The sequence below is a fragment of the Hoplias malabaricus genome, chromosome 1, assembly GCF_029633855.1.
Source record: "Hoplias malabaricus isolate fHopMal1 chromosome 1, fHopMal1.hap1, whole genome shotgun sequence".
Taxonomy (NCBI): Eukaryota; Metazoa; Chordata; class Actinopteri; order Characiformes; family Erythrinidae; genus Hoplias; species Hoplias malabaricus.
Window position 1 is genome coordinate 78,370,551 of NC_089800.1, and position 26,188 is coordinate 78,396,738.

Here is a 26,188-nt window from a genome sequence, read left to right on the forward strand (position 1 = left end):
ACATTAAGGAGATCATGAATGCGCAAGATGGCCGTTTGCGGTTTCGTTTGAGCATCGTTGTGATCATCAAAACATGGCGTATGTAACCTATACCTTTTTTCTAACCATTTGTCCTTCTGATGTTTGAAGAGAACACCCAAGCTCAAGTGCCCCCCACAACCCCCACCCCGAAAATAACCAGCACACCGCACAACTGGGATGTGATGACAGACAAATAATAAAGACCACCACTTCCAGAAAGACTGAGTTGTCATAACATCACTTCAATGAGTGTTCCTCAGCCCCCACATGGAGCCATTTTCCAGTCTGATGAGAGCTAAAGTGGAGGTGTTGACACTGATGACGGCAGCTGCTGAGGGATTTTGTGTCTAAAATGCTTGGAGGAGAATATTAAATGCTGACTTTTGAAAAATTCTCTTTATAATGTGCGAAAACATGTACAACTTGTGTAGTCTAAAGGAGTCGATAGAAGAATATGAAATTGATGTCACTGTGGAGCAGCTGCACACGAGACTAACCTGTCAGCAAGGAGGGTTAACCCCCCCACATTCAGTACATTTGGGATGAGGTAAAGTTGCATCTGTGGTCTACAATCGTCCGTCATCAGTAGCTACCCTCACTTTTGTGCATTTGCATAACAATGTTCTTCCATCACAGAAGTTGGAGCACAGTGCGTAGATTTTCACATGAACTTTGTGATATGGAGCTGCTGGATTTGCTGGAGAAGTTTCTCATCATCAATCACTTCAGATGTGTAAACGAACCTTTTAGCATGTCTGAGGCTAAGTGCCTGACTGAGCTAAGCGATGTAGAAGGGGGATCGGGTAGCCCTTCAAGTGTCTAAATGCATCAAGTCCTGAGGTCTAAGGTGATTGCAAATGGCCGCTCCTAGATACAGTTTCAGATTACAAAGAGATTGGTCCAATAATCAGTCTATTATAGCTGTCTTCTAGCACTTACTTTGAGTGGGATTATACATCAAACTAGGATCGGTTCACTACAAAGCCCTGGAGCTTGTAAGTGAGAGTGTAGAGCTTTCTCTCTGCTACTGAAATCTGAAAATTAGTGTAGCCATTATGGATCTTTTCTTGTTTTTAGCAAGAGCTCTCCATGCATAATTCTGTTGCAACTTTTAATTAACTGTTTTGTACTTTGCATCATTTAATGGAATGGTTTTCAAAATGTATCTATGTGTTTGTGTTTGTTGTTTGAAAACAAAGTAAATCAGGCATGACCTACTTGTACAGAATCACCAACATTGTCCTAAATTTTGCTATTTACTGACTTTTGCAGAATATATGAAATAATGAATATTGGCTGTGTAAAAAAATAAGAGTGTGTCTCTGTGTGTATGTGTGCAGTGATGTGTACAAGCAATATTCTGTTGTTTATTTGGTCTTTTTACATTTTTCCATTGTTCATGAATACCAGTTTTAGTCGTCAATATCACGTTACATATTACCAATCCTAAGCGTAAAATCCTAAGCCGCCTGGTAAATAAGCTCCACTATAAATTGCATAAATGAATATACAATTCATCTACTACCAAGTGACATTGGTTATGAGAACAATATAGAAATTATTATTATTATTATTATTATTATTATTATTAATAATAATTCAATGTTGATAACAGCAAACCAAACAGCACAAGATTTAACCGCATTGAATAAATACTTTGGCACTAATGTATGTTGCACATGGAATAATTTATTGATGAGTATGTCATTTCAGCCTGCTGTCCAGAGTCACAACCGACACGTTCAAAGTCCCTTTCATTCTGGGTCAAGTCCGGGTCGCCCCTTTCAGTCTCTGCCCTACTGTTCCCACATATGTGCTTATGTAGGACGAGTAACTAAATATTGAGCCTAAATCCCTGCTTTTTCTCTTTCATGGCCACCCAAGGAATGGCACACTGGAATGTCAATGTGTGGCTTCCATTCTGAGTTCCCTGCGTGGAATTTATATTTGTGATATCTTTTTTCTCATCTCTGACTTTTATTTATAGCGCTCTTGTTTTCTCAGAAAGCCCCCTTTGTGCTGTGCTAGCCTCTTTGGATTAGCCACTCCGTGAAGTGGAGCATTGTCCATTCTTGCCTATACTCTCCTGAAACAAAATGCTGAGTAAAATAAAGCATGGGCTGGGTCTCACTAAGCTGCTGAGTAACATGTTTAGAGAAGAAATTTTACAAATACTTAGCAATAAAAGCTGGATTTGGCTTGCCTGTGTTCTAATATGAGAACTTAATGTTTGGGGGAATAAAAATCAGTGTGTGTGGCTTCGTCTAGTACACTAAAGGTTTTGTGTAAAGATAAAGAGTTGGAGATTGCAAGTTCTGCTCCAAACCCCAGGGAATTAACTTAAGTTTGAGTAGGGTTTGGAAGCTGCCACTCAAAATGAAGCTATAAGCTAATACACAGTAGAACATTGTTGCTAGCTCAAATTAAACCTGATTTTAACTTGGTTACTGAGGAGTGTCAAAGACTGTGAGGTACAATTTTGCTGTTTGGAACCAGTTTTGTGGTTGTTTTAATGTCTATCACTAATTGAAATATATTTCTCTAGTTTTGTGCTAAAGCTAGAAAGCTAATATGGAAAATAAGTGATGTAGGAGGACTGGCGCCCCCTCTAGGGTGTATTCCCGCCTTGTGCCCAATGATTCCAGGTAGGCTCTTGACCCACCATAACCCTGAACTGGTTAAGCGGTTACAGATAATGAGTGAATGAATCAATGAAAGTAATGTAGGAGTACAGCTAGTTAGCATGCAAACTACATACTTAGCCTAAGTCCTCAAATATTCCTGCTTTTCTAGTTTGACTCTGTACATGAATAAAAATAGGCCAGAGTATAATGCAGATCTATAAACAGTAGTAGCATTAGGCTGACTTGTAGCAGCAGCCATTTTGAAGCCTGAATTCTGTCTGAACTTTTTCCGCATTGTTTAGCTTCATTGATGCTAATGTAATATACTGAATGAAGAAGATTAAAGAGTGGTTTATGCTCAGTGTGGGCTCTTGGCGTTTGCTCTCTACACAGAGTTAATCTGAGCAGGCCTGCCTGCTTCCTCTCTCCTGTGGAGCAGGAATTGTTTCAGCATATTTATAGGACTCTGTTGAATAATGAATTACCTGGAGACAGTGGGGAAACATCCTCACAATATCTCTTTCTTTCTCCCCCTCTCTCTCTCACACACTTTCGCTCTCTCTCTCTCTCTCTCTCTCTCTCTCTCTCTCTCTCTCTCTCTCTCTCTCTCTCACACACACACACACGCACATGCCAACATTCCGTCAATGCACTAGATATGTTCTCCTTGAATTGCTGAGAGAGAGAGAGAGAGAGAGAGAGAGAGAGAGAGACTGATTGTGACAGTGAGAAGCTAAGTGGGAGAGAGTTGACTGCTGATGTGTTGTACCCATAGCTCTCACTATACCCCAAACCCAAATGCTGCTTGTTCACTTGCTTACTTTTTTCACTTGTGCCTATTTAAAGGTACAATAAATGTTGCCTTTGTTGCAGTATGGCTGTACTTTTCAATCAACCATCTCACGGGATGACACAATATCGACGAATGCTGTATCTCGATTACACAGAGTGAGGAGGATTGTTTACAGAAACATTGGGGTGCAGAGACTAGAGAAAATGGCATCATGCACGCAAATCTTTATTTAATTTACAGCATATGGTAGACACTCTTATCCAGAGACAGTCTGATCATGCTTCAAAGAAAAGCAGATTAATGCTCAAAGTGTTGTCCAAGTGTACTTGTCGGCAGCTTAAAATATTTGTGTTCCATCCAGAATGAAGATTTAAACCCCAGTCTCAGAAAAGAGGGTAGTTATAGTTTTCTTTAAGCAGCTGGTGTCTTAAAGATATCCATACTGCCTCATAAACTTAACATTGATTTTTATATACCCTGGTTTTGGCCAAATATTTGCACTAACATTGGTTGTGTCCGATTTCACCCTGTTAGCTGTTAGCTGAACTCCAGTCACACATGATGCCCCAACACTAGGAGAGTGCAGACAAACAAGACACATGATATCAACCACTGCTTTCTTTTCACTCCATAGCTGATGTAAAATCTCCAGCCAGCCCAGTGTGCCAGAGGAGAATGCCAACTGCCCATGTCTGTAATATCAGCTGACAGATGCCTGTGCTGGCTGCCATTGTGCTGTCTAATGAGGGGAAGGGAAAGGTCATCCTACATACCCACAGACTAAGAACTGAACCAGCAGTCTCTGGATGATAGGATGTCTGGGTGGTACATCCCTGACCATTGAGGATATGTCTGGGGTCAATAATACACATTATATTATGCTTCTCCAGCATTTCTTTTGAAATTAAGTGTTTGTCTTATTATGCTGAAGTAACCATCTCTAGTCTTCTGAGAGGGTTGTGTAATATGTTGGAACATTTGCTTTGAGGATTTGATGGCATTCAGTAACAATAGCATTAGTGAGTTGTGATGCTAATATTGGCTCTAGATCACAGTATATTGGATCCAATCACGATATCAAATGCACAAACGAATTCACTATATTTACAGTAGTCCGTAGCTTCTTTTCATTACTTTCATTCCCAGGCCGAAAAGAATGATCTCCTTGTTTTTATTAGGGTTAGAAATCTCTAATTATGTCCAACAGTTGAGAGAATTGCTATGTTGGCCACTGTCTGAATACATGTCTGTTATCGTGCTTAGCATCTGCAGTATGATGCATTAAACAGAGTGTTGATGTGAGCAGCTGTGGATGTCACATGGCTAAACATCAGTATTAGTTTTGAAAAACTGGTCAAGTTTTGTTATATCCCACAACTGCACATGCACAGGTTTTGTAACGATTTCTATAATAGGAAGTAACATTTTTATGGGGCTCATTAGTGCATTGTGGACTTTTTGGTCAGTATTGCCAAAGATCTGTGTTTCAGTAACTATTAACTAATGCCATGTTGTTGAGCCCTTCTTTCTATTCCTAGCTGAAAAGATTTAATCTCCCTCTCCTTGTCCGTAGGCTCTGGATGTGGACCGCAGTGTGCTGTACAAAATGAAGAAGTCAGTCAAGGCTATTTACACCTCTGGGTTAGGTGAGTGATCCTCATCTTCATCCATTAACACTTCGCTCTTACTCCAGTTCTCAGGAGAAGCTGATAATTCTCATCTGGCTACAGTATGTAGCACACAGATGGAAATTATGACCATTTCATTTCATGAGTGTGTATGCAGGCTGCATGAACAGATTAATTTCTATTATTTAATACCTATTTGTGGCTAAGACACATATGTTGCTTAATTTTGCAATGCTAACATATTTAGCAGCTTCTTATTCACATTCTCCGTTCCACCTTAAATGGCGGATTAGTGCTGTGTCCCAAACCACACCCACGTGCACTTTACTTCCTAGACTACAGAGTGCCCTTCTGGTAATGAAGCTGAATTTTTTATACACTATTTAGTGTGCTATTGTGCAGTTTGGGATAAAGCCAGAGTAACAGTGGGAATCACTGTTGTTTAAATTTTTGCTTTTTATTTATGTTTACTACAGTAACACTAGGGTGACCAGACGTACTCTTTTACCCGGACATGTCCTCTTTTTTAGACTTAAAAAAAATGCGTAATTTCACAAACGTCCGGGATTTTGTTTTTCTAGAACTTACATAGAATTTCAAGAAGCTTTTTGTTCACAAACTAGTCCTGCCCTCCCCTACTCCGATTGGTTCACTTGAGTGAGAAGGGGGCGTGGTGAAGTAGCCTAAAATCTTCTGATTGGACGGTCTGACTGTAGAGCTACCGTTATTGGTCGATAACCTTCTCTGTAAGCATTTAATTGGTCAGTCTGTAGTCGTCCACACTCCCCCCCGGAAACGTGTCCCCTTTTTCACCATCTCAGATCTGGTCACCCTAAGTAACACGCGACATAAAAACTGAGACAATTGCTGTGTGAGACCGGTAATGAGTTTTCATTAAAAAAAAAGGCTGTTACATATTTTCTGCTCTTTTTTGGAGTGAAGGCAGTGAGCTAAATCCCCCGGTCATGTCCTACTCTGTCCTTTATATTGCTTCAACTTCCTGTGATTGGTCTGAAAGTCTGAACCAATCTGAAAAAGCATGTTCACATTAGGGGTGGGCGATATGGCCCTAAAATGATATCTCGATATTTCAGGACATTTTGCCGATAACAATATTCTTGACAATATGAGCAAAACACTTTTTTATTTATTTCCAGAACCCAAATAAATAAATGTTATATTAATATTAATTATATTAAATTAATAATATATATTTAGCCCCCTCCAGGGTGTATTCCCGCCTTGCGCCCAATGATTCCAGGTAGGCTCTGGACCCACCGCGACCCTGAACTGGATAAGGGTTACAGATAATGGATGAATGAATGAATGAATAATAATATTTTTAATTATTTAAAATATTATAAAGAACATTATATTTCCATTTAAATCTAACAATTTCAAACATTCAGAAAGAACAGCAAATAAATGTGTAAGCATTTGCTTATTTTGTAACCAACTCTAATTTACCAAGGTCCTGACAAGAATGACTCACATAATGAATGCACGTCATATTACATTTAACTGTATGACATCATCGTTAACAAGTCAGAATATCACGATTATCACAGTATTTATGTATTTTTATTGTTTGAAACATTTTTGCGATATTATTGCGCACAATACGATACGGCACAGCCCAAGTTCACACTGCACATGAACCCTTCCCTTGCCTTCTTTTGCTTCTTGACCCAAACACCTGATCGCAATGGAGAATAAACAGTCTAAACCAGTTGTGAAGTTCGGTGTGTTCTCCCTGTGCCTGTGTGGGTTTCTTCCAGGTGCTCCGGTTTCCTCCCACACACGTTGTTGGTAGGAGGATTGACTATTCAAAGTGTGTGTGTGTCTGTGTGTTGAGCGAAAGGCCAGGCATGGTCCTGATTTATGGAGCTGAGTTAGTGTCTGTCTCCATCTGTTCTTTGTGTGATGAGTGTGAAGAGGAGGAGAGTGCCCTGGTGCTTCAGTTCTCTGTTTACACACAGATTCAAGCCTTGAAACCCTATTGGGATGACAACGCGCCTAATTAAGTTTGAGTACAGAGGCATGTGTTTAGTTACGTCATACCCACTGACATTTGTGAGCCGTGTGTAGGGTGGTGATACTGGATTGAAGTGTCCTGGAGCAGGCAGCCGTTTCTGGACAGTCTTTTTCTTTCAGTGTATTGATGTGTTCTGAGGCTTAGGTTTATGGCAGTTTTACAGTCAGTTACACAATGTCACAGCATAACACATTATTACAATATTACTGGACCATTTTCTTGGTTTAACAGGTTTAAATATTTAAATATATACCAAGATTGCAAAGTTATCTAGAAGCAGTAGTAGTAAGGTTCTTTGTCTTGTCTTTGCAGGAGATTTTAATTTAAAGGGACACGATCTATGCCTTTTCTACAAATGAACACAGTTCTGTGTCGTCTGTGACCTGTTTTGGTCAAAATCCCTCAAGGATCAAACTCCACAGCAGCGTTCCCTCTGTCTAAACAGCTCTCTTCAGAATGATGGGTTTCTCCAACTGCTCTTTTAAATGTTAATGAGCCACACAATGTTCACCCCAAGGGCCCTTTTTATCCCTTTTCGCTCAGTTCTCTTTCTTCTTCGTTTATAATCATTGCTCTTATTTTTCCACTCTTGTTGTGTCTGTTTTGCTTCGTTTAGACGAGGAGGGGACAATTCTAAAGTGTCTCCACGCTATGTATGATGCAGCACAAAATCAGTACAACTTGTTTAATCCCATTTTTTTCTGACTTAGCCATGTTTTATTTCACACCGTGTGGGTTGGTGGGCTAAAGATACATAACAAATGTGCACATGCACTCAACAAATGACTTTTTCACTGTTCTTACATAAACAACTGATGCTGTTAATATGTAGAACATTAGTTCCTTTAGAGGGCAGCGCTGAGTGATGTTTGTTTATTTGAACATGAGCTGTGCTTGTTGTGAGTTACCACTGACAGCTTGGAAACAAGACGGTTGATCAGCCATTTTGAACTTCGACTGTTGAAATATATTGACCTAGGGCTGGGCAATTAATCAAAAATGAATCGACATTTAGAGCTTCTAATCAACATAACCTTGTCTATATCGATTATATTGAATATTTTTATTCTGTTAGGTCCCCACTGTGTGTTCATGTACTGTCCCTTTTAAAACCACGTTACCAAGCTATAGTCACGTGACTCTGTCCCTATCTGCCACACGGAAGCAACCTAAACACAGGTTGACCAAGCGACTCGAGCAGCTCGTACCAAAGAAAAACACAGCGTCTGTGGTGTGGAAGTGCTGTGTTTTGACTATAATTAAGACGACACTGAACTAAATGAAGTTCAATCTAAAGGCTGAGTTTCAGTCAAAAATACAAAAATAAAATAATCGTTCGTTAATCGTTAATTTATACAACAGTTCGTAAATATTCCAATCGACAAAAGTAAACTATCCTCCTTTGGTTAAGCTTGCTGTATACCTCTATGATTGTGTGACTTTGCTGTTTGTTTGAGCTGTATTGGGGGTCCTAGTGTACAGTGTGTGTACACACACACACACACACACACAGATTGGGAGGAGTGCTCTGCTGAGCTGGGCTTTTTCAGGAACACTGCCTGCCCTGTTCAGCCATGACAGTTGTGTTCCGTACCGAAGGACAGCTGTGCCAGGACACACCCTCTGTGTACATGTGTGAATCCCCTATTTACTCGGCAAATGGTGTTCACAGCAGAGCTGTTTTGCGTAACAGTTTTCCCCCTTTTTTTTTTTTTTTTTGGAACTTGTTCCTTTCCACTGACTCATACTGAGCTTGTGAAGCCTCTAGAGAGCACAAAAAGCTCATTTCATTAGGCAAATGAACAGCCCATGGACAGTGGAAGTCATTAGCATCCAGGGCACCTGGCATTCGCCGTCATTTGAATTTTACTGGTCTCTTCATGCACCACAGTGCAGCCTTAGCATTGGTAGCATTAATATCCTTGTACCATTTCCATAACCTATAAGCTCCCAAACAGAAGACAGAAATTTTTCAAAATCATATTAAGATTAAGCTAATCGCTTTTGCTAAAAGGCTTTTTGGGCTGAAACCAGCTGTATGAATTATCGTTCAAGAGCAAATCCAAGATGACAGCCTGTACTGAAATGTTTCGCTTAAGATGGTGCCATTTCTTAATGCTGAGAAAGCTATTTTTTGGTTGTTCCATTGAAATGAAGCAGGCCACATTTAAGTGCATTTAAATGGGAGTTTGATTGATATTACTAGGCCGTAATGGCTGTGTTATCAGTTTAAGGCCAGGGAAGCCTGGTTTGGGCCAGTGATGGAGAGGCCAAGTGACTTGTCAGTGTGAAGGAGATGAAGCGGCATGTTGTGGAGAGAATCCTCAAAGCTGTCTGAACATACATTTACAAGCACCCTTAGATAACACCACACTGCCATTTATTACTCTACATCACATCAGTGTACTGTGGTAGGGAGACTTCACTAAATGGTGGAATGACTGCGTACAGATGTTACATTTCTTCAACTTATGTTTAAATGGTAGTTTATTAGTGTGGAGGACATGGATTTTTACGCAGGTAATATTAAATAGAATTCAATGCTTAAGCTATTTCCACCTTGGTTCTCATTCATTTCAATGGAGACAGGAAGAAGTGTGTGTTTGTGTGTGGCAAGGGTGTTTGAACAAGTGCCAGGGTATCAGAATGTCACATCAAATTAGTTTAAACCCTTGCTTGGTCTCTAACAAAAAATTCTACCAAGCTACAGCTCTATAGAGGGTGAAGGCTAACTCACGTACTTCCTCAAAAACCTGAGAATTCATCCACGGTTTCTTTTCAAACTGTTTCTAACGGGAAAGTTGAACATTCTTGCAGGAGAACACTATTGGCACTTTTCAACTGAATGGCAACTACACTGCTCGACTCTACTCACTTTTTAGTACCTGGCGCCTGGTTTCTGCTACCACAGCTCTACCACAAAATGTAACTGGTGATATCATAAATAACTGTCTCTAACAGGAACAGCAGGCAACAATGGTAGCGGTAACATTAAGCATAGTTTACTTGTCCTGTATTTGTATGTTGTTGTTGTTGTTGTTGTGTTTTGGGACTGAATACTCTCTCTCTAGCCAGTCAACGCTCTACAGTATTTACATGTCATGTTTTAGTCCTTACTCTACGATTGAGCATGTACTAAAAAATTTGCTTATGGTGCTTTTCCACTGCATGGGATCAGCTCAACTCAATCTTAACTGGTCGTTTTACCACTTGCAAGGTTCCCGCCTGAAATGGAGCCAGTAACATCGCAAAACCCAATCTCTAACAGGAACTGTCGGCTTTGAAATCACAAAATTTGAACCTCTTCAAAACACCTTGAGGTAATGTTACAAGCTGTCACTGTGAGTCAGATAAAAACAAATGTGACAACTGCAGTAACTTCCGAGATTTTGCAAGCAGCCAGTACTGCATTTCCTGGTGATTGACAGGTCTCTCTGGCCAATCAGCACTCTGCAGGGTTTACACGTTACGATATAGTACCTATTTGGCTCGGTTGGAACCGCATCCGAGCAGGGACTAACCAGATTTGGTGAAGGGAAAAGCAAAAGAGCCGAGTCGAGTCGAGTAGGGTCCATGTAGTGGAAAAGCACCATTAATGGAGAAGCAGGAACTGAAAAAAAAGCAGTGGTGTTAAAGCCCAGTTGTGTTCCCTGAAGGTACATTGTATTCTCTCCTCCAGAAAGAGAGGTGAATATTTGTGAGATTTCATTATAGAACTGTCCTAAAATGAAAATGAGATAAAATGAAAAATAAAATGAATATGAATATGCTACAAATGTTCCCTAAATAAAGGTACTGAAAATGTGCCCTTGAGGATACTGACTGAATGAATGATGACACTGATAGACTGTGGTCATTTTCTCGCATCGTAGGCTCATCCTCAGGAAATCTTTATTGTAACTGACAGCATAAATGACATCACACCATCTGCCATGGAATACGCTGAAGATGTGATTAGCACCATATTGTACTTTGGCACAAGCAATAGACTTATGCTGCTGGTGTCACACAGTTTACAGCAGGGTCCCAGTGCACAATGAGACAAAGACATCAAACGACTCCAACACGGCATATAATCTGCCCTATATTTATACTGAAATAACTGTTACTAGTGTCCATGCACCACATTGTAACCCCGGTCTCTTTTACTCTCTGGTTTATGTTTTCCCTTTTCCTAACCTGCCCGTTTCATACAAATGCAAATGTTTGCTGCAAAGCTCTACCAAAGGTTGCACAGTCCTTATCCATATGTATGAGAGAGAGTAATTGTTGTGTGTCTGGAGGAAATGGGTCATGTTTTCAAGGCTGTGTTGTAACTGAAAGCTTTTCTTGTTGATTGCACTTCAGCAAAGGTGTAGGCGGTGACTACATTCATTCAGGTACTTTAGTATTTCCAAGTACTTCTAGTGTGAGTGCTCAGCTGTGTTTTGGCCATTCAGGTTCTTTTTTTGGGGTTAACATTGTGCTATGCTGGTTTGCGATTGGTTAATTCATCCTGCAACTGCTTCATCCTGATCGGGTTCGTGGGGGGTCTTGAGCCCACCTTGAATCATTGTGTACCAAGCATATACCAGTGTATTATTATTATTATTATTATTATTATTATTATTATTATTATTCAATTTTGGACTGTGGGAGGAAACCGGAGCATCTGCAGGAAACCACCACACCACACACCTCACCAACAGTGACCAGAAGTGGGGATTAAACCCAGTATGCCAAGAGCCTGGAGAAGTGTATTATTATTACTCAACTGATTTTCTTTGGGGAAAGTACTTTTATTGTTGATTTTATTGTGATTTTTAAACTCATCTCAGCAATTAATTGTAAATAATTTAGTCCACTTTGTCTCCAACTGAAGGAGATAAAAAGCCATGTGTAAATTGGGTTTGACAGATGATGGGTTGGTTACATTGTACTGGGCCTTAGATAATGTGCAGATTGTGTATGAGGCAAGAGTGTCATTCGTTTTACTGATTTAGGATCAGTTTTTGTGAGTTGAGGGTGTAAATAGAGCTTTTTTAAGATTGCTTGTGTCACCATTTTCATAGGAACCCTATTAAACTTAATATATATATATATATATATATATATATATATATATAGCTAATAAGGATCATCAGTTTCTCGTGATGATGTTAAACATTCATTCATTCTTTGTCTGTAACCCTCACCCAGTGCAGGGTCGCGGTGGGTCCGGAGCCTACCCGGAAAGAAAAACTCGAGAAATTAGCAATTTCCCAGGGAAATAAAAACAGCTTTCTTAATTGTTATGTAAATATAATGTAAACACACTGTTTTGTTGATATTTTGTCAATTTCTTTTGTGTTTACATCATTTGAACACAGCAGCTGCCCTTCACACTGATTGTAAACTTCATGATGAATGGACCCTTAGAAATGCTTCAAATTCTCAAAAATCTTTTCACATTTTGTTCTCTCTCCTATAAAGTTACTATTTTGGAGCAGTGTGAATGTTTTGGACGGTATGTAACTTCTATTCGTTCGTGTTTTTATTATTTGTGCAGAAAAGGTAAAGAGTGGCTATAATTTTCTGAGGAAATTATCAAAACAAACAAACAAAAAAAACCTGTATGTGTGAAACTTCAGTCAACGTTCTGAAAACACTTCAGATTTGTAGTCGTCCTGGAAGACAGAGGCCAGTGGATGTTTTGCAATGTATTTTGTTGTTGTTGTTGTTTGTTTGTTTGTTTGTTTGTTTGTTTTTAAAGGGCAGATTGCCCCAGTCCTGCTGTAAATGTTTGTGGTATATTAGTTGTAGTAAATGGACGTGAACTGTAAAACTGCTCTCAGATGACTGTAACTTCAGGGAGCGCTGTGTGATGTGGCTTTCACTGCAGGAGTGTAAAACATGAGAGTGGGAGTCACTCTTATCAGGGAGGGAGTGTAGATTGAGCCAGGGAGTTAGACGAGAGTGGACTGAGTAGGTTTCATGCTGTAGGTCAGCTACAGGTTACAGCTACTGTTTCTGAGCCTTGGCTGTTCTTCTAAAGACTCTATAAACCCTACAGCTCTGCTGGATGGAGGCTATTACATTTACAATCAGTACTGACAGGTCTGAGTCTACGATTGTACTTTTCAATTGTATAAAGTGGAACAATATTGCAAAGAATGTAAAGTATCTTATGATAATAAAATATCTCATTTTCTTTTAGGTATTGGATGAATATTTCTCTCTATTTTCCACAGACGTTCTTTGGGTTCACAGTAAATTCACCAGTGTTAAATCAACAGTGTTAGTGTAACAATTTAACACTCTCAGTGTTTACACTAATAGTGTTGATTTAACACTGGTGAATTTACTCTTTTAAGCTGATAATGAGAAATGATATAAAAGTTAAACATTGCTTTTGTTCTGGCTGGTGATGAGCAAAGGCTTATTCACACACAACAAAGCTTTACCCCCGCCGTATTTGACAGAATGTGAAATACCCGCTGACCTTTGGCTCCAGAGCTACAGGGTGAAGTAAATATGAATTAAGGTCTGTCACACAAAATCTTTATTAAATTAAGAACAGCTTGTGTTAGCTTTTTCCTCCTCTGTAAACATACAGCTTGAACACTGTACTGTATATTGTCTTTATTTTCTGTGATTTTAAACTTCCACTGAGTGCAGAAGCTCCACCAGCAGCAGTGCAGTCTCCCCACAACTCGGCCTAAAAACTCCTGACTGTCAGAGCACAATTACTTATGCACAACAGCAGAGAGTTACTGCAGAGACAGCCAGCAGAGGACAAGCAGAGAGCGAGAGGAAGATGGAGGAGGAGGGAGTGATATAGACACACACATACAGAGAGAGAGAGAGAGAGAGCAAAATGGAGAGAGAAACGATGTGGAGAAACAGTGAGAGGTGGAAATATTGAGAAATGGTGAAGGAGAGAGAGGCATAGAGAAATATAGAGAAACAGTGGGAGTGAGGGAGAGACACAGAGACAGAGAGAGAGTGATGCATATGGATTGAGATGCTGAGAGAGCGCGAGACATGAGGGACAATGAGAGAGGGAGTGGGAGGGAGACATAGGTAGAGAGAGCAAATTGGAGAGAGATAATCAGGGAGAGATTGTAAGAGAGAGAGGCATAGAGAAACATGGAGAAGCCGTGAGTGAGTGAGTGAGAGTCATTGAGAGAGAGGAAGATGGAGAGAACCAGGGAGAAATGGTGAGAGATGGAAATATTGAGAGAAAGAGAGTGGGAGGTATACAGAAGCCAAGAGAAACATATCAATGGAGCAATGAGAGTGAGACACATTCAGAGAGAGAGAGAGAGAGAGAGAGAGAGACAGAAATGGAGAGAGACAGAGAACTGGTGAGAGACTGGCATTAGTGGAGCCCCTATTGCGTTTGCGTGTCTTTACACGTGTGTGGCCCGAGGCCTGCTGCAGGAGCTCGGCAATCAGCGCCAACGTGAGCCGTCATCGTGTGTCAACACCTCCAGCGTTTCCCAATTACAGAAGGCTCCGGAAGGTGCTTATCATCTGTGCTACTGTACAGCTATGACTTGTGGGTAGTACCTGCTGAGAGGACTTTGTAGTGGAGCACATCAGGGACTCGTTGCTGGAAGCACACAGCGGCAGTTTGATTAGCGACAGACTGTAGAGCTGCAGGTGCTTCTGGGAAACGTAGTCTCTTAGGGGAATATTGACAGCTCCTGTAGACGTAAATGCAGATTGCAGTCTTTGTCATCATGGCAGCCTTCTTCACTATGTCACAAACAAACCCCCCCACAAATCTCCTGACACCTCAGGAGCCCCGTGTGGATCACCTCTGCCCACGGAAGTGCTGGTGGGGGATTCGAGGTATGGCTAGATAGCATAGCTGTTTGTTATAAGTGCAGGCCTCCAGGCGTCCAGGTGTTGTGTCCACATTACTCACACAGCTTGCCCCCCTCCGCCCACTGGACGGCGTTTGTTTTTAAATATAGAGCATGGTTGTGTCTGGACTGTGTGATGACATAAAGCCAAGGAGAAGGGATGTGAACCATTTGCTGCAGGTTAGTGAATGTTAAGTGGAGGATTATTTTAAAACGTAAACACGGGCTGCCGTACCATTGCTGTCACACAGCTCCAGGGTCTCGGGGTCAATCCTTGCCTCTGTGAGGGGTGTTCTCTCTGTGTCTGTATGGGTTTCTTCCCATAGTTCAATAACACAATAGTTTAGGTATTGGAGTGACATTGTGATTGTGGGCGAGTGATTGGATGAATCTACGAGTGTATGAACGAGTGTATGAATGGTGAATATGTGCAAGTGTGTGTGTGTGAGTAACTTGGTAAATGTCAATGTTCAATGAATGAATGAATGAATGTGCCTTATGCTATTTGTTTATGTTTTCATTATCAGAGCCTTCAACACTATTGAAGTGCAATAAATGAAATCAACGCCTCTCAATCGAACCCTCGCCACAAGACATTGTTTCTATAACAGATGTATTCAGTTGGGCTTGTATTTGTCACCAACTGGAACCTAAGAGTCTGTGAACAGGGAAGTACGTCTGTCACGTCCCTATCTCTTAATTAAACACAGATAAGTTTCAGACTACCAGCTGGCCTCCCGACGGTTTGATAACCCAAAGAAATGCCCTGCGGGGTTTGTTTATGCAATTCCTTTATACATTCAGCTGCCTTGCTACTGCAGGACACCTTCTTAAGGGAACTGTGCTTTGTTTTGCGGTTCTCGTTGTGGTACGTCCAATGTTCTGTGGCTGATTTTGAGGGACTGTTGAAGATCGCAGATGTTCCAGACGTTGCAGCCGGCCGTCAGCTGTTCATGTGACAAAACGGCAAATCTTTACCGCACGGCTGGGCGAACTGAGCAGGCCAAAGGTTGTGCTCAGCACTTTACAGTCACGCATGAGCAGGTAGCATTCAGAGCTCTCACGCCACTTTGACACAAAGCCAGAGACACTGGGCAGGCATAAGCCTGGCAGGAGATGACACGGGAATGTTTGCAGTCCAAACACAGCCGCTGTTGAAGTTGTACACACACTGCTAGACCCGAAGGCGTATTTTCACAACATGAGATTCAGTCCAAAAGTGGCCTACGTCTCAAGTTCACAGCTACGGGGTGTATCTTGGGCTTTCTCGCATGCTTCCTCAGATCAAGGCGGCTGCTTTTAAAAAAGCATATCACAATCCAGAAAAAAACTGTTTTCATAAAGTAAGAAAGTAAGAGTAGTTTTAAATGACCTCCTTATTTCCACATGAGTCATCTCCATTAACCATGTAGGTGCACTTCAATAATCAGGACCCCCACAGATCAAGTAAGTTATTAATTTGGGTGGTGGATCATTCTCAGTGCTGCTATGACACGGACGTGGTGGTGGTGTGTTAAGTGTGTGTTGTGCTGGTGCGAGTGGATCAGACACAGCAGTGGCTACTGGAGTTTTTAAACCCTGTGTCCACTCACTGTCCACTCTGTGAGACACTCCTCCCTCGTTGGTCCACCTTGTAGACGTTAAGTCAGAGACAGGAGCTCATCTGTCACTGCACAGTGTGTGTCGGTCGTCCTCTAGTCCTTCATCAGTGACATAGGACGCTGTCGGCTAGATTTTTTGGTGACGCAGCACTGCTGTGTCTGATCCACTTACAGCAGAGCAAAACACACAAACACACCACTTATATGTCAGTGCCACTGCAGTGCTGAGGATGACCCAACACATATATTATAGGCTGGCTGTTCAGTCGTGGTCCTGACCATTTGAAGAATCACACTCCTCTTATTTAATGAGCTGAAGTAGACGTGCTGGAGAAGGACGAATACAAAACTGCACAGTGCTCCAATATTCAGTGGGTAACACATCCGTGGTGGTTGCTATTAAAGGAAACGCTGAGTGGGTGAAGCTGAAAGTTGAAGAGGAGAAGTTTGAAGGTTTTAAACATGACTAAGCACAAAGTCCTGTTCTCTCACTGGAGAGAAACTTTTGAGCTCTTGGATCAAAGGCTTCATTCCACTTTCCTTTGTATTTACACAAGCATTGGTGGAGCGCTTCTGCATCTAACTCCCGCAGCAGTAAAGGGTTTGTTCTGAGCGCGCTCACTACGCACATGACAAAAGTCTGCAGTGGCCTGTCTGGGCTTTAATGAGATCTGATGAGTCACAGCAGAGAAGCAGGTGTTTGGAGGGGAGCAGCACTTCACACTCTTTCTCTGGCGGTCTCACACTTCTCCCTCTCTGCTCCTCCCACCGTCCCTCTCCCTCCCTCCCTCCCTCCCTCCCTGAGAGCGCAGCAGTGACTTGCCTTTGTTTCTCGTGTGAACAAACTGCCTCGCCCCTCTGCTGTTAAAGGAACACTCTTGTGAAAATAAATAAATAAAAACTTTACACAGTTCTTCTCTAAGCCCGTATATAGTGCATCAGCCAAAACATTGTGGTGTCCTTAATTTGCCTAATTTATTAATTGATTTAAAAGCTTCTTAGCATCAGCTATGGTCTTCTTGACACCAGTTGTCAAGTTCTCTAGCAGCACACTTTTGGCAGTACTTTGCCCCTTACACCACAATCTCTATTCATACTCCGACTTTTATTATTATTATTCTTTTCTGTATCTATATTATATATTTGCATTTTTTCCATTTCTTAGTTCATATCTTAATTTTCCTACACTTTGGTATTTTCTTGATGTATCTGTAAGTCCAGACTTCCCTTCTTGACTTGGCTGTGAGTGATTCTTAACCGTTGCTGAGAAATCATTCTCAATAACAATGTCTAAAGATTAAGCACTGTCATTGTCAGAGAGAGAGAGAGGTCTACTTTGGGTAGACTCATGTATTATTCATCAGAGTCTATTGATTCTTGCCTGGGTGCTTATCAAGAATAGTTTTTAGTGCAAGGGTAAGTAACTCTGTCCTAGAAATGTCTGCAAAAGTGTGCTAGCTTGACCTGGTAACACTAGCATCAATTCATGACATAACACCTGCTTAACATGTCCATGTAAATAAAGCATAGACTTTTTGTTGTTTTCTTAAAATTATATACAGGTCTGTGGGGCCTGAAAGAATGTATGTGGGCAAATAAGAACCCCTGTGGAACACACTGACTCTCGGTTTGTTCTTCGCTAGTTAGAATTAGCTACAATTAGTTTTTTACCTCAGTGCTAGGTATCTGAAAGAACGTCATGTATTTACATGTTAGCTATAAGGCTAATGCTAACAGAGGCCTTTTTCACAAATGAACACTGGGAAATGTCCAGAAATTTTCCAGAATTTTCCTTACACTCATGTAACATACATGCATGTCTGAAAGGGGCTAGTCAGAGTAATGTTTGTTAATGGTAAATATGGCCCTACCAGCGCTAACTTTAGCAGACTCTAATTAGCTTTGTGACAACAACAGCAGTGTACAGTTATAAACAAAGACTCCCAGCTGCTCCACTCTTGTACAAAGTACAGATATAAAATTATAGACTGCTGCTACCAAAAATCAAACATGTGGCCAGGTGTAGTCAGGTTTCATACTTTTATCCTGGTCGTCTTCATCTGTGTTTTTCAAAATGTTTCTCCCATATTTACAGCTTTGAATAAAAGACCAATTTCAGTCTTGAACAGGCAGGTAATGCTAGTTGTTTATGCAGCTGGTGAATAGTGAAACAGGTTGATAACGATGAGAGCAGCCTTGGCCTGAATGTTAGAGACGAGGGATTGGGACCCAAAAGTCGCAGGTTCAGTCCCCTGGAGGGAGGAAAAATGGGAGGGAGGTACAATGAATAAACAGATTTCTCCTCCCTCAGGATCCGTGGCTGAAGTGCTGTTGAGAAAGGCATATTAACCGTCAAATGGTTAATTTGAGGGTTATCAGAGCCTGCTGTGGTGGGTGTTTGCTGCTCTGTGTGTGTGTGTGTTCACTTCCACTTCTTCATGATGAGAAAATGTTTGAATAATAATATACTGGTTTATGTGTGTTACAGCTATTGAAGAGTCTAGCTAATTCACTCCTAAATTACCCTGTATTTCAGGGTTCCACCTTAACCACAGCTCCAGTGGTAAGGCTAATGTGAGATTCAGTGCTTGTGTATGAACAGATATTGGTCCTATCTGGACTAAAGTTTAAGTTTACGGCAGCACATGACCTAAAAACACAGCCATGAAAGCAGACATAACACATACAAGCAAGACCTATAAACACTGCAGGTGTTGATTACAACCCCCCCCCCCCCCACACACACACACACACACACACACACACATACAGACTGCAATACACTTTTATGACATGTTTGGGCTTGCGCATTACACATTTTCCCAGAGGCCAAGAGTAAAGAGAGTTAATTGTTAACAACACTGGAGCATTTCCAGCGCAGTCACGGAATTCACTGATTGCGTGTTTTCCTTTTGGGGAGTTAGCTCCAGTGTTAGCTTTGCTGTGGGCAGGGGGATGTAGATAGGGAAATACTAGCCCTGTTTTGCTGAACTAAAGGGAAATTCTGTATTTTCGGATTCATGTGTACATTTCCATTCCACTCTATCATCAGCATGCAGTCTCATTCGACAGTATGGATGGGAAGACAGTGGGAATGCAGGGTTTGGAATAATAAACAGGCCCTGTGTGTCCCGGTGTCCACACAATAGTACTGAAAAGAAAGAAGCCAAAATCAAGATAACCAAGCAGGTTGTTATTACTGAGATACCACATTATCCTCTTCACCATGAGAAGACTAGGCCCATTACTGTTGATTATATTGCTTATAGACAGATATACAGATGGTTCAGACATATATCTGAAGAGCCTATAACTATCGTTAGCCTATAAGTAAATATAAACTAGGAAGCCACATAAAGTACTATCATATATTTGGGTATTTCTAGCTCTTCCTGTGCGTTTCTGTGAAGGTCTAATTGTGCTCATATGCTCAGTACATTGTGTCTCAGTACGTGTGTCTGCTGTCTGCCTGTTCATGTGACGACCATGTGCTGTTAGAGGTTAGGTTGAGTACGTTTTTTGACCTTTAACCCCTCAAACTGTTTATAGCAGGCTTTGATTAGCCCTTCTTCCATTTCTTTTGGGTGTAATCCTTGAAATGTAATTATTACATTGTGGAAAAAGATGTTTCCAAAATTCTCCATCATTTCAGTGGAAGTCAATGTAAAAAGATTTTATACTTTTTACATCATTTTGGATCATTTCTATTGGCCCTCGTCCATTCATCATGAAATTTGACAGCTGCTTTGTTACAGTGATGTAGTAAACCATAAGTTAACAAAAAAATAAATACATATATTTCTTTGTAACTATGTAAACTATGTCAATAATACAGCATTAATTACATTTACACATTTAAATATGTTCATGTATGGACACTTCAGCCATCTCCTCAACATTCTGTTTGTGTGTTTGTGTGTGTGTGTGTGTGTGTGTGTGTGTGTGTGTGTGTGTGTGTGTGTGTGTGTGTGTGTGTGTGTGTGTTTACTGCCAAATATGGACTCGATCCAAAGGCACAGTTTCATTTTACTGCTGTACAATGACAATGAAATAAAACGTTATTTACATAATTTAAAATGATTGCATGGTGTAGGACATAACTATAGACTACTGAGGTTTATTGAAGTACTCTTAAATGCTAATTTATGAACTTCTAAAAGTGGATTTTGTTTCTGAGATGATGTTTTGGCTCTTTCTCTTCCCTTTAGCTCATGTGGAGAACGAGGAGCAGTACACTCAGGCCCTTGAAAAGTTTGGAGAAAACTGTGTGTACCGGGACGACCCAGATCTGGGCTCAGCTTTTCTAAAATTCTCCGTCTTTACCAAGGAGCTCACCGCCCTCTTCAAGAACCTGGTGAGCTGTGTGTGTGAATGTGTGCATGCCCTACCCTCATCTTTAAAAGCAAATGGATTTTACACACATTTCCTTCCTTCTGTTAATGCGCTGGGACCCTTGAGTCTGAATGTAATCCTAAATCATCTGCCTATAGGGTGGATCAGCTTTCATGAGCAGCTCTGATTCACTTCATTATAATTCTGTCTGGCTACAGATGAGAGCTATCTCAGACACTCGAGATGTTTGTGGAAATCGACGGATATTACTGTTTCATGTTCAGCTTTAGAAATATAATATGATTACAGTATTACAGTGGGGTGGGGATGCATTGAATCAGTTTCAGCACAAAGTTGAGTGAAGGGTTTTTTGCACTGTGCAGTTCAGCTCAGCACAGCCCGACAGAGCACACCGTGTTTACGACGATAGAGCAAATTTCAGGAGGAACAGAAATGTTACAAATAAGCTAAATAAGATGGGTCCTACATTGTTTAGAAGCATAGCTGGCCAGATATCAGATACATGTGGTTTAGCACAACACAGCAGATGATTTTACAGTGAACTCAGGCTCCAATCACACACATTTAGAGATAAAATAACAGCCTGTGAGCATAAAGTGTGAGTGTTTTGTCTGTTTTCAGTTTCCTTCCTTTCACTTTGAGCCCAAAATCACCTCTAAACTGCAAACTTTTTCATACTCTTTGACTTTGGGGCCTTGACCTGTTTAATTTAAAGTGCATTTAAGGAATCAAAAAAGAAACTTAAAGCACCTGACACATAAAACTGGCTAGCAATTGTAATTCCAGTGATTTTCAGGAGGTTTAAATTGTTGGGGTCAAATCGACAAGGGTTTGGAAACTTGAAAGATGATAACTCATAATCATATCTGACACTCCCCACTTGGTGACCAAGAATCATGTGAATCAGTTAGACCCTGCTTAGCTTAAAATATTGGAAGCTGTTTAGTTTCTGAACTAAAGAATGATTGGCCAGTACTCGAACTCATCTCATCTCAGCCCTCGCTTTAACACGACCGATTAACTTCCCTGTTGCCGAGTTTGTATTCAGAATGTGCTCTGTTTAACTGCTAATCAGGATCCAACTGAGAAAAGCACTTTACTTCCCTGGAGCTGTTGTGTCTCTGTCTCTCCATATAATGATAATCTCCCCTGAAACAGAAAGCTAAGGCTCAGGGACGAGTGCAATGAGAGTCATTTAACACGCTTCTCTCCCGTTCCAGTTTCAGAACATGAATAACATCATCACGTTCCCTCTGGACAGTCTGCTGAAGGGAGATCTAAAAGGAGTTAAGGGGGTAAGTAAATACCATTTAAGATTGTTACTGCATGTTATGGTCATATGTGATTTGAGAATGTCGGGTTCACATTTCAGTTTACATTGTAGCGCGTCAATGATTCACGGTGGTGTAACATGCAGCGATGCTGACACATGGCTTTGGGTCCTGGGTTACATTCCTGCTCTGAGTCATAGTCTGTGAGGAGCGTGGTGTGTTCTCCCAGTGTCTGTGCGGGTTTCCCTTGGGTGCTTCTCCTTCCCCCTCACAGTCAAAAGCACATGCTGACCCTGATCATTATTAAGTTTTTGCAACATGAGTAACATTATCATTTATCATTCTATGGGGATTGGGCAAAATATTAATAGAATTGGAAATTGTGAAAATAATTATTGTGAATCGAATCATGGACTGAGTGCATCGCTACAACCTTAAAACATAACAATTAAACATTTTCTGTTTGTTTGAATTGTGATTGTTTCTGTTCTAACATTAGGCGTACAAATAAGCTTTAAAGTGTTTTATAAATGTATATGGTATAAAAAAGGTGTAATTGTAACTCAAAATTTGTAGTAAAAATGCGAATTGTCTTTTTGTTTTGTTTTTTAAAAGAATTAAGTATTATCATTCATTCATTCATTATCTGTAAGGGCTTATCCAGTTCAGGGTTGCGGTGGGTCCAGAGTCTACCTGGAATCATTGGGCGCAAGGCGAAAGCACACCCTGGAGGGGGCGCCAGTCCTTCACAGGGCAACACACACACATTCACTCACTCACACCTACGGACACTTTTGAGTCGCCAATCCACCTACCAACATGTGTTTTTGGACTGTGGGAGGAAACCGGAGCACCCGGAGGAAACCCACGCAGACACAGGGAGAACACACCAACTCCTCACAGACAGTCACTCTGTGACCTCCAGGCCCCTGGAGCTGTGTGACTGCGACACCTACCTGCTGCGCCACCGTGCCGCACATGAAGCATTAATATGCTACATTTATGATCGCTAACATCAAAATCACCATCTTAAAATCATCTAAACCAAACTATTGGATACGATATTATCCACAATAACAGAATAAATCAATGCACATGCTTTTGCAGCTTTTTATCCTGATGGAATCATCACTGAATAAAATGAAATTTGTCATTTGTAATATTTAATATTAATACCACAAATACAATCATACGTTACAGTAAAACTGCCTCAAAATGCAAATTGAGGTATAGCTACATGTCTTTGGCTGAAGAAATCTTCAATATTCAAAAGCATACGTCTGGAAAATCTGTTGGCGCTTCTAATCTGGGCTATCATTTTTATAGTTTATGATTTATGTGTAAGCTCCATGCCCTGCAGCCATTTTCCAGCCTGTGCATCTTTAGCAATTTAAACCTTGAGCAAAGGTTTTCACAACAGTGCTTGACATGATTAAACACACAGGGCATGCAGGCCTCAGGTAAATACAGTCGAGTGTGTGGTACCGGTGTGAATCATCATGAGAGAGAGTGAGAGTATGAGCAGACAGACAGATTGTTGTTAGTGTTAGTGTATGGGGCTCTTTTAGTCCGCCTCCCCCCATTAACGTCCATCTCGACCTCCCGACCCCTCGGCCTCACGTGACAGTGGTTCGTTATCTCCTGCGGTGAGGGTGATGTGATTTTGCTCCTAATGAGGCCTCTTCTCTCTGCTCTCCTCTCTCGTCTCCCTGGAGACTCCCTCCTACTCTGCCTCCCTCTCCCATTCTCTCTTTCTCTCGCTCTCTCACCATTTCCCTTGGAGAAGGGGCCTAGCCCTAAAAAGTAAATGAAACTGTCTCAGGGAGATGTTGCTCCACCAGTGCAGCTAGACACACATCAGAGCTCTAATGGGGATCAGCTCCAGGTTTAACACAGAGTGTCTCTTCTACTGAATCTCTGCCTATTCTCGTTTTTTTGTTCCCGCTTGCGCAACACCTATGACCTCATGGCCATTCTCGGCTTCTGACACAGCCATGACTTATCAGCTTGTTTATGTTAAAAAGAACACAATTAAAAAGACAGAGGACTGGAATAACAGGTTTTATTGCGGTATCTGAATTAGTCACAGACCACCAAGGCCCAGCATAAAATGTGGAGAACCCATGTCGTAATATTTAATAACGACACATTATTAACTCTCTTTTCCTTTAGGACTGTTCTATGCAAATGACTTCTGTTTGTTTGACGCCTCATTAGAAAAGCATGCTGGGGTGACACACTCCTTACAAGTGCGCAAGCTAGGTTAAACCGCCATAGGCTGAGGAAATGGATATACGCAAATGCATGGGTTTTCATGACGTCACATAAAAGAATTCATTCAATTCAAGCTTTTTTTTCACAGTTTACAGGAAAGTGAGGTAGTATTTTTTTTCTTCTTCGTAAAATTACAGCTTCAAATTTGTGATGTGATGTTTCACTATGCAATAGTTAGAACAGAGCCTCTGTCGTTGCTACTCTGAGCTCAGCACTGCAGAAACTACACCCCCCACCCCCTTTGATTTCGGGACAATGCTGTAAAAGTGAATTACCCTCTGCAACTGTAGGGAGCCCAGGTGCAAAAATACCAACTCTTACCATGTGATCCTTTAAACAAACGGTCAGTGTGTGGTCAAACAAACACAATTTTGAGGAAGAAGGCTAATGGCTCCAGGCTCTTTGGATCCTGTATGTGATCCTCACCCTAGGTGACTGTATATGAGGAGCTGGGGGTGTTCTCCATGTGTCTGTGTGGGTTTCCTCTGGATGCTCCAATTTCCGCTCACTGCTTATAAACACATGCTGGTAGGTGGATTGGCTGTGTGACTTACAGACTTTGTTTTGCTAGTGTTTGTCTGTTACCATGAAAGGCTTTCTATGGTAGGAGTGCTATGATGCAGGCTTGTTAAATGGCAGACATATTATTCAGTCATTAAAAACCTTAAAATAATATTCTTTATTTTGTCACAGTCCAATGAAAAAACATGTATCTCCCAAAATTTGTATCTTTACAGGAGAAGGAAAAAAAATAGATTTATTCCAAGTGTTCCATTTTTGGATCATTTCTATTTTTCCATTCAAATTACGGGGTTCAAAGGGTGTAGGAAACTAAAAATCCACAAAAATGAAGATACATTCATTCATTCATTCATTGTCTGAAACCGCTTATCAAGTGCAGGGTCACGGTGTGTCCAGAGCCTACCCGGAATCACTGGGCGGATTCCTGGAGGGGGTGCTAGTCCTTCCCAGGGTGACACACACACATATTCACTCATACCTATGGACACTTTTGAGTCACCAATCCACCTACCAACTTGTGTTTTTGGAGCGTAGGAGGAAACCAGAGCACCTGGAGGAAAACCACGCAGACACAGGGAGAACACAAAACACGCCTCACAGACAGTCACCCGGAGGAAAACCACGCAGACACAGGGAGAACACAAAACACGCCTCACAGACAGTCACCCGGAGGAAAACCACGCAGACACAGGGAGAACACACCACACTCCTCACAGACAGTCACCCGGAGGAAAACCACGCAGACACAGGGAGAACACAAAACACGCCTCACAGACAGTCACCCGGAGGAAAACCACGCAGACACAGGGAGAACACAAAACACGCCTCACAGACAGTCACCCGGAGGAAACCCACACAGACACAGGGAGAACACACCAAACCCCTCACAGACAGTCACCCGGAGGAAACCCACACAGACACAGGGAGAACACACCACACTCCTCACAGACAGTCACCCGGAGTAAACCCACGCGGACACAGGGAGAACACACCACACTCCTCACAGACAGTCACCCGGAGTAAACCCACGCGGACACAGGGAGAACACACCACACTTCTCACAGACAGTTACTCGGAGCGGGACTCGAACAAACATCTACCTGCTGCGCCACCTTAGAGAAATGCTGATTTGAATAAAAATGTTTTAGACTTAGGTCTTAAAACTCTATGGAAGGGGAAAGATTGACTTATCACTCCATAAATTCACTATCAATTATCTAGTAAGTGATTAGAAGCT

At 41.4% G+C, this 26,188-nt stretch overlaps 1 protein-coding gene across 2 annotated transcripts in view; it reads left to right on the plus strand.

Moving 5' to 3' along the window:
* asap2a (ArfGAP with SH3 domain, ankyrin repeat and PH domain 2a) overlaps positions 1–26,188 on the plus strand; it is an 84,031-nt gene that overhangs the window by 22,464 nt on the left and 35,379 nt on the right. For both annotated transcript variants that reach the window (XM_066674168.1, XM_066674177.1), the window contains exons 2-4: positions 5,012–5,084; positions 20,740–20,885; positions 22,105–22,179. In XM_066674168.1, coding sequence (XP_066530265.1) covers positions 5,012–5,084; positions 20,740–20,885; positions 22,105–22,179 — 294 coding nt within the window. The remainder of the gene's footprint in view (positions 1–5,011; positions 5,085–20,739; positions 20,886–22,104; positions 22,180–26,188) is intronic.